Source organism: Lipotes vexillifer, unplaced genomic scaffold (assembly GCF_000442215.2).
Source record: "Lipotes vexillifer unplaced genomic scaffold, Lipotes_vexillifer_v1.1 scaffold140, whole genome shotgun sequence".
Lineage (NCBI taxonomy): Eukaryota > Metazoa > Chordata > Mammalia > Artiodactyla > Lipotidae > Lipotes > Lipotes vexillifer.
The window spans coordinates 402306-417559 of NW_006774710.1; the positions used below are offsets into that span (position 1 = coordinate 402306).

General features: G+C 39.3%; 1 protein-coding gene across 1 annotated transcript in view; it reads right to left on the reverse strand.

The window, feature by feature from the left end:
* The window catches only part of APOOL (apolipoprotein O like), a 110753-nt gene that overhangs the window by 41370 nt on the left and 54129 nt on the right, over positions 1-15254 (reverse strand). Inside the window, exons 3-4 of the mRNA XM_007449445.1 lie at positions 3479-3598; positions 529-583 (exon numbers count right to left, since the gene is read on the reverse strand). Of these exons, the coding sequence (XP_007449507.1) occupies positions 529-583; positions 3479-3598 (175 nt within the window). The remainder of the gene's footprint in view (positions 1-528; positions 584-3478; positions 3599-15254) is intronic.

The window sequence follows — 15254 nt, forward strand, 5'->3', positions numbered from 1 at the left end:
TAGGGTGACTAATTGATATCGTGTTTCCTAGCAATCAATAGCAAAATACTGTGTATTTTAACATCAAATAGTACTTATTTAAACTAATTAATAACAATGGAGATATATGTTTAATTTATGCTGTATGAGTATACAATATGAGTTTCGTACCTAAAACAGCCAGTTTGAGTCCAGGTGTTGCCACTTACTAGCTATGTGACCTTGGTAATCTACTTAACCCTTCTAAACCCCAGTTTCCTCATCTGTAGAATGGGAGTCATTATAATACCAATATCCAAAAATTTGCTACAAAATAAAATTAGATAAATTATGTAACATGCTCATCATAATGCCTAACATATAATTGCTAAATAAATAACAGATACTATTGCTTTGTTATTATTATTATAAACTGCTATATAGAGTATCTTCTGAGTTGGTAAAACATGATAATGGATAACATACCAAGTTTATTTTTCTCACATTTAAACCTTGCAAGTTAAAAAGACAATAGAACATTTCTAATTACAGACAGTTCAGTCAACCTACCTTTTCCAAATTGTACTGTATCCATTATCCCATATTTCATGAAGACATAAACACCCTAAGTAAGAAGGGGGAAAAAAGGACATCTGCATTTTTGAAGATGTTGACAATTAGGTCAAATAGCCCACATCTTTGAGATTATATGAAATTGCACCAAAATCTAAATCTAGTTTTCCTGTTTATTCTCTATGTGGACACTTGTTGAACTTAGCTTCTCTTCACTTCTTGCTTTTCATTCTATTTAACATGGATACTTGTCTTCTATATTCCTCATAGAAATGGGTAAAGTAATGCCAATAAAATAATCAGAGCAGCTCACAGAAAAGTTATTACAGAAGTACAAAGATTTATCATCTTATTTTATGATAGCGTAGAAAAATGAATGGAATTTTTTAGAAGCATGAAGAGAGGTATATTTCAGCTTAGAAGCAACATCTGATTAATAAAGATGAGGCAGCAACAACATAATGATTTGTGGAGAAAACAACAAAAAGCCTAAAGAAAAGTGCTTCATCTTCTCTCTTTTTCTTAGTGTTCATTAGAATGAGAAAAATAAATCTAAATAAGACATTTATCTTAGAATAGAGATCATCCTACGCAGACTAGTGTCCATCTTGTTTTCAACAGGAACATAAATTATCTTCAAATCAAGATTATATTAGCCCACTGAAGAGATTAAAGCTTTAAATCAAAGATTCTTTTTACCTGTTTCGAACTATTTATTTTAATGCAAGAAATATTGTTATGCACATTTTTTGATACGTACTATCTCAAGTACATCAGAAGAAGAATGAAGGCATGGAATAATTTACCTATAGTAATTGCCCATAGTCATGCTGTACTCTATTGATAAAACTAGAAAACAGTCTAAATATGTGGTCTCCATCTCTGAACTAGCTGCTATGAAACCATGGGATAAAAACAAAAAAAAAGAGATTTTCAAAGCAAAGACAAAAGAAATGATTATATTAGATAGGAAATAATTAAATTATTTCTATTGATATATCTTGGTATTAGTAACTGTCTCAGACAGATACTTTCATGATGATCAGATGCAGAAGTTCATCCTGTTCATCATGCTTTAAAGCTGTACAAACCAACACAGACCCTAACTGCCACTGAGCTACTTCTCCTTGGGGACTGTCTCTTGAGAAAATTTCACCTCAAAGTTATAATGCTTACTGATCAGTTCATTGGGAACAATGTAACTGTTGAGGAAGAAAACTTTGGGGAAATTTTCCTTAGCTGTGTTTAGGAATTCACTTTTACCACTGGAGGTCGCTGCTACCTAAATTTCGAAACACTAAGGAGTAGGAATAGAAATTGAATTTGCTCTGCGATTCTAAGTTTAATGCAGAATGTAATTTGAGCCGGAGGTAATTTTTAAAGAATAGATTACATTTTAAGAAGAACATTAGAGAGGAAATGTTTACATTGAAGATGAAATGCATTTGAAAGTGCCCTTCTTCAATCTATTCATTTCAGCATATTACCAGAGTAAAAAGTCCTTTTAGTCTTAAATTGGGTGATAGTAACAATAGCAATTTAAAGATCTCACAGGAACAATTAACCTCACTGAAAACAACTTTGAGAACACTATGGAAAATTGGTGTCAGGAGACTTCAGTCTGAATCATCCAGCTGTTGGCATATAGCCTCAGGGGCATGACTCAGACCCTAATTAGTTAAGCTATTTCCTGCTGAGACCAAACTATTAATAGTGTGTAGTACAACTAGTCAAACTATTAAAAGTGTATTATTAGAATTATAAAAGTCTATTAGAATTGTTTGACAGGCACAAATTAAAAAAAAAAAAATAACACCATGTATTCATCAGACATTTTAAATATCTGAAACGACCAGAGTTCACAGATTTGATATTTCATAAGACCACTAGAATTTTCTTTTTAAAAAGAATGGATTGGAAACAAAAAAAGCACAAGGGTTCACAATTGGATAGGTTAGATTTGAGGAAAAGTTGTGTAGTTATTAGGTCAGAATGATGAAAACAATGGTACCACCATTATCATTATGACACTGACACTGGAGATGTTGATGTTAGCACACATCTATGTTGATGCGATGATTATGAAACAGCAGTATTGGACTAGCTTACTCCATCCCTCTGCTGCTGGATAATGCTGAAGGCTAAGTAGTAAAATAAGGTGAATTCTATTTTGCCCAATAGCTGACTATAGTCAAAACGGTCTTATGAACTAAACCTAACAAGTGAATATTTTACTCAGCCAAATAACTAACAATGCAGAAGTAATCTCAGAACTTCATATAAAAGGTCAAGCAATGTTTTGTACATGCCACGTGACATAAATGCTTGCTGAACTACTTTAATCTATGCAGTAGTGGTAGAGTAGATTAAATATGGCCACAAATTCTTTGCTGCTACTCATATTGAGAGATGGTATCTAATGCCCCTCTCATAAAAACTGGGTTGGCCTTGATGACTTGATTTAACAACAGAATGCTGTAGAAGTAACCTTCCTGGACACCTGAAGACAGGTAAGAAGCTTGGCAAATTCTGACTAAGGCCTCTTGTAACATATTCTCTAGGAGCTCTGAACTGTCCATGTAAGTTATCTGACTACCTGAGGCCTGGTGTGGATGCTTCAGTCAACATTCCCAGCTGAGCCCAGCCTTCTAGCCATCTGTGACAAGGTGCCAGTGAAGAGAATGAAGCTGTCTTGGACCCTCTAAATCAGCCCATTCACCTGATGAATACCACTGGGTGGCCTCTGTCAACACCACATGCAATAGAAGAATCAGCTGTCTGAAGTCTGATTAAATTTCTGACTCACAAAATCATGATATAGAACAGTTGCTGTTTTAAACCACTAAGTTTTGGGGTAGTTTGTTACACATCAATGAATAACTGGAACAACTGTTATGTAATAAAATGAGAACACTCTGATATGAAACCACTACCAGAATTCACTTACCTTGCACCAGCCAACATAACGACCAGTTGTAGTGCGAATGGACTCAAAGCCCATTTGTAAATGACCAGGCTGCTCATCAACATACTTAGACTGGAGAGGTGGTGCAGTATATATGGGGAGCTAGAAGGAAAAAAATCCATGTCAAAAATATAAAATAGCTGAACTTCCTTTTCCAGCAGTATGGCAGAATAAGAATCCTCATCAACATTCCTACTGAAAACAACTAAAAATGCTGATAAAATGTATTTTAAGCCAGCTTTTACCTTGATGTCATTTGCCGTAAAACAGATGGTTCATGGAGTATGGGATCAGGAAACAAAACGCAGAATGAGCTTGAGGTGGGCAATCTTACTGGAGAGCCTATAAAATTGGCAACTCAAGGTGCTGCATGCTCAATTTAAGGTTGAACTAGAAATACAGTTCACTCCAAGGAACTGTTAGGAAAACTGATTGTCTCAAAGACTGGGCACTGAGTAGAGAGGAAAGAAATATTTCCTAAGAATTGGCAATCACAAGTGAGAACTCATAATGTGCAGCATAAAACTATCTTGATAATCTAAGAAATCTCAAATTAAGTATACATTTACATTTACTGGACGTTCTAGTCAGTGCATTCAGAAAAGAAAAAGAAATAGAAGACACTAAGTTGGAAAGGAATAAATAAAACTATCTCAAATTGGGAAGATGGTGGAAGAGTAAGACGTGGAGATCACCTTCATCCCCACAGATACACCAGAAATACACCTACACGTGGAACAACTACAGAACAACTACTGAACGCTGGCAGAAGACCTCAGACCTCCCAAAAGGCAAGAAACTCCCCACGTACCTGGGTAGGGAAAAAGAAAAAAGAATAAACAGAGACAAAAGAATAGGGACGGGACCTGCACAAGTGGGAGGGAGTAGTGAAGGAGAAAAAGTTTCCACACACTAAGAAGCCCCTTCGTGGGCGGAGACTGCAGGTGGCAGAGGGGGAAAGCTTCGGGGCCGTGGAGGAGAGCACAGCAACAGGGGTGTGGAGGGCAAAGTGGAGAGATTCCCGCACAGAGGACTGGTGCTGACCAGCACTCAACAGCCCAAGAGGCTTGTCTGCTTACCTGCTGGGGCAGGCGGGGCTAGGAGCTGAGGCTTGGGCTTCGGTCGCAGCCCAGGGAGAGGACTGGGGTTGACTGCGTTAACACAGCCTGCAGGGGGTTAGTGCACCACAGCTAGCAGGGAGGGAGTCCGGGGAAATGTCTGGACCTGCCGAAGAGGCAAGGGGCATTTTCTTCCCTCTTTGTTTCCTGGTGCACAAGGAGAGGGGATTAAGAGCACTGCTTAAAGGAGCTCCAGAGAAGGGCCCAAGCAGCAGCTAACAGTGAGGACAACAGAGATGGGCATGAGATGCTAAGGCTGCTGTTTCCGCCACCAAAAAGGCTGTGAGCGAGCGCAGGTCACTCTCCACACATCCCTTCCGGGGAGCCCGTGCAGCCCTTCACTGCCAGGGTCCCGGGATCCAGGGAAAACTTGCTCGGGAGAACGCACGGCGCGCCTCAGGCTGGTGCAACGTCACGCTGGCCTCTGCCACTGCAGGCTCGCCAAGCATCCATACCGCTCCCAACCCCAGGCCTGAGTGAGCCAGAGCCCCCGAATTAGCGGCTCCTTTAACCCCGTCCAGTCTGAGCGAAGAATAGACGCCCTCCAGCGACCTACACTCAGAGGCGGGACCAAATCCAAAGCTGAAACCCAGGAGCTGTGAGAACAAAGAAGAGAAAGTGAAATCTCTCCCAGCAGCCTCAGGAACAGCGGATTAAATCTCCACAATCAACTTGATGTGCCCTGCATCTGTGGAACAGCTGAATAGACAACGAATCATCCCAAAATGAGGAGATGGACTTTGAGAGCAAGATTTATGATTTTTTCCCCTTTTCCTCTTTTTGTGAGTGTGTATGTGTATGCTTCTGTGTGAGATTTTTTCTGTATAGCTTTGCTTTCACCATTTGTCCTAGGGTTCTACCCAACCGCTTTTTTTCAAAAAAATTTTTTCTTAATAATTATTTCTTATTTTAATAAATTATTTTATTTTATCTTACTTTATTTTATTTTATCCACTTCCTTTCTTTTTCTTCCTTCCTCCCTCCCTCCCGCCCTCTCCGTCTCTCTCTCTCTCTTTCTTTTTCTTTCTTTCCTTCTTCCTACTTTTTCTCGCTTTTATTCTGTGCTGTGTGGATGAAAGGCTCTTGGTGCTGCAGCCAGGAGTCAGTGCTGTTCCTCTGAGGTGGGAGAGACAACTTCAGGACACTGCCGAACTTCAGGACACAAGAGACCTCCCAGCTCCATATAATATCACATGGTGAAAATCTCCGGATCTCCATCTCAAAACCAGCACCCAGCTTCACTCAACGACCAGCAAGCTACAGTGCTGTACACCCTATGCCAAACAACTAGCAACACAGGAACACAAACCCACCATTAGCAGAGAGGCTGCCTAAAATCATAATAAGTCCACAGACACCCCAAAACACACGAACAGATGTGGACCTGCCCACCAGAAAGACAAGATCCAGCCTCATCCACAAGAACACAGACACTAGTCCCCTCCACCAGGAAGTCTACACAACCCACTGAAACCAACTTTAGCCACTGGAGGCAGACACCAAAAACAACGGGAACTACGAACTGGCAGCCCGCAAAAAGGAGACCCTGAATACAGCTTGATAAACAAAATGAGAAGACAGAAAAACACACAGCAGATGAAGGAGCAGGATAAAAACGTACCAGACCTAACAAATGAAGAGGAAATAGGCAGTCTACCTGAAAAAGAATTCAGGAAAATGATAGAAAAGATGATCCAAAATCTTGGAAATAGAATAGAAAAAATGCAAGAAACATTTAACAAGGACATAGAAGAACTAAAGATGAAACAAGCAACGATGAACAACACAATAAATGAAATTAAAAATACTCTAGATGGGATCAAGAGCAGAATAACTGAGGCAGAAGAACGGATAAGTGACCTGGAAGATAAAATAGTGGAAATAACTACTGTAGAGCAGAATAAAGAAAAAAGAATGAAAAGAATGGAGGACAGCCTTAGAGACCTCTGGGTCAACATGAAATGCACCAACATTCGAATAATAGGGGTTCCAGAAGAAGAAGAGAAAAAGAAAGGGACTGAGAAAATATTTGAAGAGATTATACTTGAAAACTTCCCTAATATGGGAAAGGAAATAGTTAATCAAGTCCAGGAAGCATAGACAGTCCCATACAGGATAAATCCAAGGAGAAACCCGCCAAGATACATATTAATCAAACTGTCAAAAATTAAATACAAAGAAAACATATTAAAAACAGCAAGGGAAAAACAACAAATAACACACAAGGGAATCCCCAAAAGGGTAACAGCTGATCTTTCAGCAGAAACTCTGCAAGCCAGAAGGGAGTGGCAGGACATATTTAAAGGGATGAAGGAGAAAATCCTACAACCAAGATTACTCTACCCAGCAAGGATCTCATTCAGATTTGATGGAGAAATTAAAACCTTCACAGACAAACAAAAGCTGAGAGATTGCAGCACCACCAAACCAGCTTTACAACAAATGCTAAAGGACCTTCTCTAGGCAAGAAACACAAGAGAAGGAAAAGACCTACAATAACAAACACAAAACAATTAAGAAAATGGGAATCGGAACATACATACTGATAATTACCTTAAATGTAAATGGATTAAATGCTCCAACCAAAGGACACAGACTAGCTGAATGGATATAAAAACAAGACCCATATATATGCTGTCTACAAGAGACCCACTTCAGAACTAGAGACACATACAGACGGAAAGTGAGGGGATGGAAAAAGATATTCCATGAAAATGGAAACCAAAACAAAGCTGTAGTAGCAATTCTCATATCAGACAAAACAGACTTTAAAATAATGATTATTAGAAGAGACAAAGAAGGACACTACATAATGATCAAGGGATCGATCCAAGAAGGTATAACAATTGTAAATATTTATGCACCCAACATAGGAGCATCTCAATACCTAAGGCAAATATCAATAGCCATAAAAGGGAAAACTGACAGTAACTCATTCATAGTAGGGGACGTTAACACCCCACTTTCACCAATGGACAGATGATCCAATGTGAAAATAAATAAGGAAACACAAGCTTTAAATGATACATTAAACAAGATGATCTTAATTGATATGTATAGGACATTCCATCCAAAAACCACAGAATACACATTTTTCTCAAGTGCTCAAGGCACATTCTCCAGGATAGATATATCTTGGGTCACAAATCAAGCCTTGGTAAATTTAAGAAAATTGAAATTGTATCAAGTATCATTTCCCACCACAATGCCTTGAGACTAGATATCAATTACAGGAAAAGACCCGTAAAATATACAAACATGGAGGCTAAACAATACACTACTTAATAACGAAGTGATCACTGAAGAAATCAAATGGGAAATCAAAAAAATACCTAGAAACAAATGACAATGGAGACTCACTATCCAAAGCCTATGGAATGCAGCAAAAGCAGTTCTAAGAGGGAAGTTTACAGCAGTACAATTCTACCTTAAGAAACAGGAAACATCTTGAATAAACAACCTAACCTTGTACCTAAAGCAATTAGAGAAAGAAGAACAAAAAAAAAAACCCCAAAGTTAGCAGAAGGAAAGAAATCAAAAAGATCAGATCAATAATAAATGAAAAAGAAATGAAGGAAACAATAGCAAAGATCAATAAAACTAAAAACTGGTTCTTTGAGAAGATAAACAAAATTGATAAACCATTAGCCAGACTCATCAAGAAAAAAAGGAAGAAGACTCAAATTAAAAGAATTAGAAATTAAAAAGGAGAAGTAACAACTGACACTGCAGAAATACAAAAGATCATCAGAGAAAACTACAAGCAACTCTATGCCAATAAAAGGGACAACCTGGAAGAAACGGACAAATTCATAGAAAAGCACAACCTGCCAAGACTGAATCAGGAAGAAATAGAAAATATGAACAGACCAATCACAAGCACTGAAATTGAAACTGTGATTAAAAATCTTCCAACAAACAAAAGCCCAGGACCAGATGGCTTCACAGGCGAATTCTATCAAACATTTAGAGAAGAGCTAACACCTATCCTTCTCAAACTCTTCAAAATATAGCAGAGGGAGGAACACTCCCAAACTCATTCTACGTGGCCATCATCACCCTGATACCAAAAACAGACAAGGATGTTAAAAAGAAAGAAAACTACAGGCCAATATCACTGATGAACATAGATGCAAAAATCCTCAACAAAATACTAGCAAACAGAATCCAACAGCACATTAAAAGGATCATACACCATGATCAAGTGGGGTTGATTCCAGGAATGCAAGGATTCATCAATATATGCAAATTAATCAACGTGATACACCAGATTAACAAATTGGAGAAAAACCATATGATCATCTCAATAGATGCAGAGAAAGCTTTCAACAAAATTCAACACCAATTTATCATGAAAACCCTGCAGAAAGTAGGCATAGAGGGAACTTTCCTCAACATAATAAGGGTCACATATGACAAACCCATAGCCAACGTTGTCCTCAATGGTGAAAAACTGAAACCATTTCCACTAAGATCAGGAACAAGACAAGGCTGCCCACTCTCACCACTCTTACTCAACATAGTTTTGGAAGATTTAGTCATAGCAATCAGAGAAGAAAGGGAAATAAATGGAATCCAAATCAGTAAAGAAGAAGTAAAGCTGTCACCGTTTGCAGATGACATGATACTATACATAGAGAATCCTAAAGATGCTACCAGAAAACTACTAGAGCTAATCAATGAGTTTGGTAAAGTAGCAGGATACAAAATTAATGCACAGAAATCTCTGGCATTCCTATACACTAATGATGAAAAATCTGAAAGTGAAATAAAGAAAACATTCCCATTTACCACTGCAACAAAAAGAATAAAATATCTAGGAATAAACCTACCTAAGGAAACAAAAGACCTGTATGCAGAAAATTATAAGACACTGATGAAAGAAATTAAAGATGATACAAATAGATGGAGAGATATACCATGTTTTTGGATTGGAAGAATCAACATTGTGAAAATGACTCTACTACCCAAAGCAATCTGCAGATTCAATGCAATACCTTTCAAACTACCACCTGCATTTTTCATAGAACTAGAACAAAAAATTTAACAATTTGTATGGAAACACAGAAGACCCTGAATAGCCAAAGCAATCTTGAGAACAAAAAACGGAGCTGGAGGAATCAGGCTGCCTGTATTCAGACTATACTACAAAGCTACAGTAATCAAGAGAGTATGTTACTGGCACAAAAACAGAAAGATAGATCAATGGAACAGGATAGAAAGCCCAGTGATAATCCCATGCACATATGGTCACCTTATGTTTGATAAGGAGGGAGGAATGTACAGTGGATAAAGGACAGCCTCTTCAATAAGTGGTGCTGGGAAAACTGGACAGGTACATGTAAAAGTATGAGATTAGATCACTCCCTAACGCCATACACAAAAATAAGCTCAAAATGGATTAAAGACCTAAATGTAAGGCCAGAAACTATCAAACTCTTAGAGGAAAAGATAGGCAGAACACTGAATGACATAAATCACAGCAAGATCCTTTTTGACCCACCTCCTAGAGAAATGGAAGTTAAAACAAAAAGAAACAAAAGGGACCTAATGAAACTTCAAAGCTTTTGCACAGCAAAGGAAACCATAAACAAGACCAAAAGACAACCCTCAGAATAGGAGAAAATATTTGCAAATGAAGCAACTGACAAAGGATTAATCTCCAAAATTTACAAGCAGCTCATGCAGCTCAATAACAAAAAAACCCCAACCGAATCCAAAAACGGGCAGAAGACGTAAATAGACATTTCTCCAAAGAAGATATACAGGCTGCCAACAAACACATTAAAGAATGCTCAACATCATTAATTATTAGAGAAATGCAAATCAAAACTACAATGAGATATCATCTCACACCAGTCAGAATGGCCATCATCAAAAAAATCTAGAAACAATAAATGCTGGAGAGGGTGTGGAGAAAAGGGAACACTCTTGCACTGCTGGTGGGAATGCGAATTGGTACAGCCACTATGGAGAACAGTATGGAGGTTCCTTAAAAAACTACAAATAGAATTACCATATGATCCAGCAATCCCACTACTGGGCATATACCCTGAGAAAACCATAATTCAAAGAGTCATGTACCAAAATGTTCATTGCAGCTCTACTTACAGTAGCCAGGAGATGGAAACAACCTAAGTGTCCATCATCGGATGAATGGATAAAGAAGATGTGGCACATATATACAATGGAATATTACTCAGCCATAAAAAGAAACGAAATTGAGCTATTTGTAATGAGGTGGATGGACCTAGAGTCTGTCATACAGAGTGAAGTAAGTCACAAATAGAAAGACAAATACCGTATGCTAACACATATATATGGAAATTAAGGAAAAAATGTCATGAAGAACCTAGGGGCAAGACAGGAATAAAGACACACACCTACTAGAGAATGGACTTGATGATATGGGGAGGGGGAAGGGTAAGCTGTGACAAAGTGAGAGAGTGGCATGGACATATATACACTACCAAACATAAAACAGATAACTAGTGGGAAGCAGCCGCATAGCACAGGGAGATCAGCTCGGTGCTTTGTGACCACCTTGAGCGGTGGGAGAGGGAGGGTGGGAGGGAGGGAGACGCAAGGGGGAAGAGATATGGAAACATATGTATATGTATAACTGATTCACTTTGTTATAGTGCAGAAACTAGCACACCACTGTAAAGCAATTATACTCCAATAAAGATGTAAAAAACAAATGAACAAACAAACAAACCAAAACTATCTCCATTCACAGATGGTATGATCTTGTATATAGAAAATCCTAAGGAACCCCTGTAATGCTTACTACAACAAATAAACAAATTCTGTAAGGTTGCAGGGTAAAAGATCAATATACAAAAATCAATTGTATTTTTATACACTAGCAATAAATGATCCGAAAATGAAATTAAGAAAGAAATTCCATCTAAAAAAGCATCAAAAATAAAATACTTAGGAATAAATTCAACAAAGAAGTGTAAGACTTGTACACTGAAACCTACAAAAATGTTGAAAGCAAGAGAGAAGATGTAGATAAATGGAAATACATCACAGACATCCCATGTTCTTGGATTACAAGGCTAAATATTATTAGAATGGCAATATTTCCCAAATTGATCCATGGACTTGAAGGAACCACTATGAAAATCCTGCTTGCCTTTCTTTTCCCCATATAACGAAAATTTGATTCATACAGGTGTGAAAGGCAAACAGAATAGCCAAAACAATCTTGAAAAAGAAGAACAAAATTGGAGGACACATACTCCTCAATTTCAAAACTTGTTACAAAATAATAGTATGGTATTGTTATAAGGATAGATATATAGATAAATGGAATAGAATTTTGAGTCTAGAAATGAACCCATGCATTTATGGTCAACTGATTTTTAACAAGGTAACAAAGTAATTTCAATGGAGAAACAATAGTATTTTCAACAAACAGTACGTGGACAACTGGATATTCACATACAAAAGAAAGAAGTTGGACCCCTACCTCATGCCACATACAAAATATTAACTCAAAATGGATCTCAGAACTAAATATAAGAGCTAAAATTATACAACTCTTAGAAGAAAACATAAAGGTAAATCTTCATGACTTTGGGTTAAGCAATGATTTCTTATATACAACATCAGAAGCACTAGCAACAAAAGCAAAAAAAAAAATAAATTAGACTTCATCAAAATTAAAAACTTGTGTTGCAATTGATACCATCAATATAGTAAAAGGACGACCTATGGACAATACTTACAAATCATGTATTTCATAAAGAACTTGTATCTGGAATATATAAAGAACACCTGCAATTCAACAGTAAAAAGGCGATTGCCCAATTTAAAAATTGACAAAGAATTTGAATAGACATTTCTCCAAAGATGTACAAATTACCAGTAAGCACATGAAAAAATGCTTGATATCATTACTTATTAGGGAAATGCAAATCAAAACTCCAATGAAGTTCATTTCACACCCACTAGGATTGCTATAATCAAAAAAGAGAGACAATAACAATGGTTGGTAAATATGTGGAGAAACTGGAAACTTCATACACTGCTGGTGAGACTGTAAATGGTGTAGTTGCTTTGGAAAACAGCCTGGCAGTTCCTCAAAGGCTTAAAGATACAGTTGCCATATGGACCAGAAGTTCCACTCCTAGGTCTATACCCAAGAGAAATGAAAACATATGTTGACACAAAACTTATACAACAAAGTTCATAGAAGTATCAGTCATAATAGCCCCAAAGTGGAAATAACCCTAATGTCCATCAACTGATACATGGATAAACACCTGCTGTATTTACAGAATGAACTATTATTCAGCAATAAAAGGAAATGACATACAAATACATTCTATAACATGGATGAAACTTGAAAACATTTTGGTAATTGAAAGAAGTCAGTCACAAAAGGCCACATATTATATGATTCTTTTTATATGCAATGTCTAGCATAGGCATATCCACAGAGAAAGAAAGCAGATTAGTGGTTACCAGGGGCTTAGGAGAGACTGAAATTGAAGTGATGATAATGGGTATAGGCTTTCTTTCTTTTTTCTCTTGGAGGGGCTTTCTTTTTGTAGTGATGAATTTTTTCTAAAATTAGCAGTAATGGGCTTTCCAAGATGGCAGAAGAGTAAGAGGATGTGAAGTTCATCTCTACCCACAAACACATCAAGAATACATCTACAAATGGAACAATTCTCACAGAGCACCTGCTGAAGACTAGCAAAGGACCTCAGACACCTAAAAGGACAAGAAAGAACCCCATGTAACTGGGTAGGACGAAAGAAAGAAGAAAGGAAAAGGAAGAGGAGAGGAAGCAGGTAGTGACCTGCACCCCTGGCGGGGAGCTGAAGATGAGGAGAGGTTCTTGTGTCTGCGGAAGGCCCCTCACAAGCGAGGAGATCAGCTGGGACATTAGGGGAGCTTTGGGAGCTTGGAGGGGAGCCCAGCAACTGGTTGGTGGCAGGCAAGACAGTGAGACTTACACAGGGGTTCCGTGCCAGAGCACTGCACACCCCAGCCTGAGACAGATGTCTGCTGGTGCACACAGGGGCTGCGTGCTGGAACATGGGATTTGATGAGCAGACCAGGGGAGAGGGCTGCTTCTGGCTGTGAGGAGACAGCCTGAGAGGACAGTAGTGAGGAGCTCTGCAATCAGGAATGCTCATGGAGGAAGCCAGGACCACCACAGAAGCAATGTGCCCATGTTGAGTGATGCGCAGTGGGTGGGGACCTCATTGCAGCCTTTCTCCTCAAGTGCCAGCCCATGCCTCCATGAACACTTGGGAGGGCTCCCACCGGAGCCGGCACATGTGCCCCTGCAATCGTCTCCCCTGCCCCCCCACCTCCCTGCCTGGGCAACCTGCTCGCCCCAGTCACTGCCTGATGGGCTCACGCATTCCAACTGCTACTCCAGTGCCCTGCCACCAGGGTGGCCTGCTCGCCCCAATTGCTGCCTTGGCTCCTTCCTGCCTGATGGGCTCGTGTACTCTAGCAACCTCTGGAGCAGACTCCAGTGGGAGGAACACATGCAGAGGTGGGGCTGAAACCATAGCTGCACCCCAGGGGTCGTGGGACTAAGGAAGAAGAGCTGAAATCTCTCCTCGTGCTGTGTGAACCACGGAGTTACACCTCCACTGACAGCTTCCTAGATTCAGTGCCTGCGAAACATCCAAAAGGACAAGTGCTCCTGTAGCTGGGACAGGTCTGGCTTTAGCAGCTGTGGGCTTTGTGGGCACGTACACGTGGGGATTGGGCCAGGTCAGAGTCTGAGCTGCCTCCATAGCTCCCACAGCAGGTCCAGGTGCACGACTACTGCAGTCCTGGGACCTGACCTCAGTGGATCTGTGCGAGTGACCGGGTGAAAACAATGCTTGAGAGTCACTATGGGCAAGTGCTCGCATACCCACAGTTAAGGTGGGACCAACAGCAGTGCCAACAACAGTGTACTTTGTGAGCCCACACAGTGGACGAAAGGGGACACAACAGAGCACATTCACAGGCGAACAGCTCCAGAGAAGGAATACACATTGTCTTCTCTCCCAGTGGGAGTGCTCCAATCCCACCCACTTCACACTGCAGATGAGAAACACAGCTAAGATCTGGAGACATCTACTCCAATAATTAGGGAGCAGACCCTGCCCCTGACAGGGCAGTGACAACAACAGAACAAAGGGGAGGCCCTCTCAATATCCAGGGCAGGCTCTGGTCACCGCACCACCAGTCAAATCACCTATCAAGGGGATAAGAGCACAAGCCTCGGGACCAAGCTCACCCACTAGGGGGCAGACAATAGAAGCGACAGGAACTACAATCCTGCAGCCTGCAGAAAAGAGACCACAACACAGTAAGTTTGACAAAATGAGATGACAGATATGCTGCAGATAAAGAAGCAAGATAAAAACCTACAAGAACAACTAAATGGAGAGGTGATAGGCAATCTATCTAAAAAAGAATTCAGAGTAATGTTACTAAAGATGATCCAAGATCTCAGAAAAAGAATGAAGGCACAGATTAATAAGATACAAAAAATGTTTAAGAAAGACCTAGAAGAGCTAAAGAACAAACAAACAGAAATGAAAAATACAATTACTGAAATGAAAAATACACTAAAAGGAATCAATTACAGAATAACTGAGGCAAAAGAAGGGAAA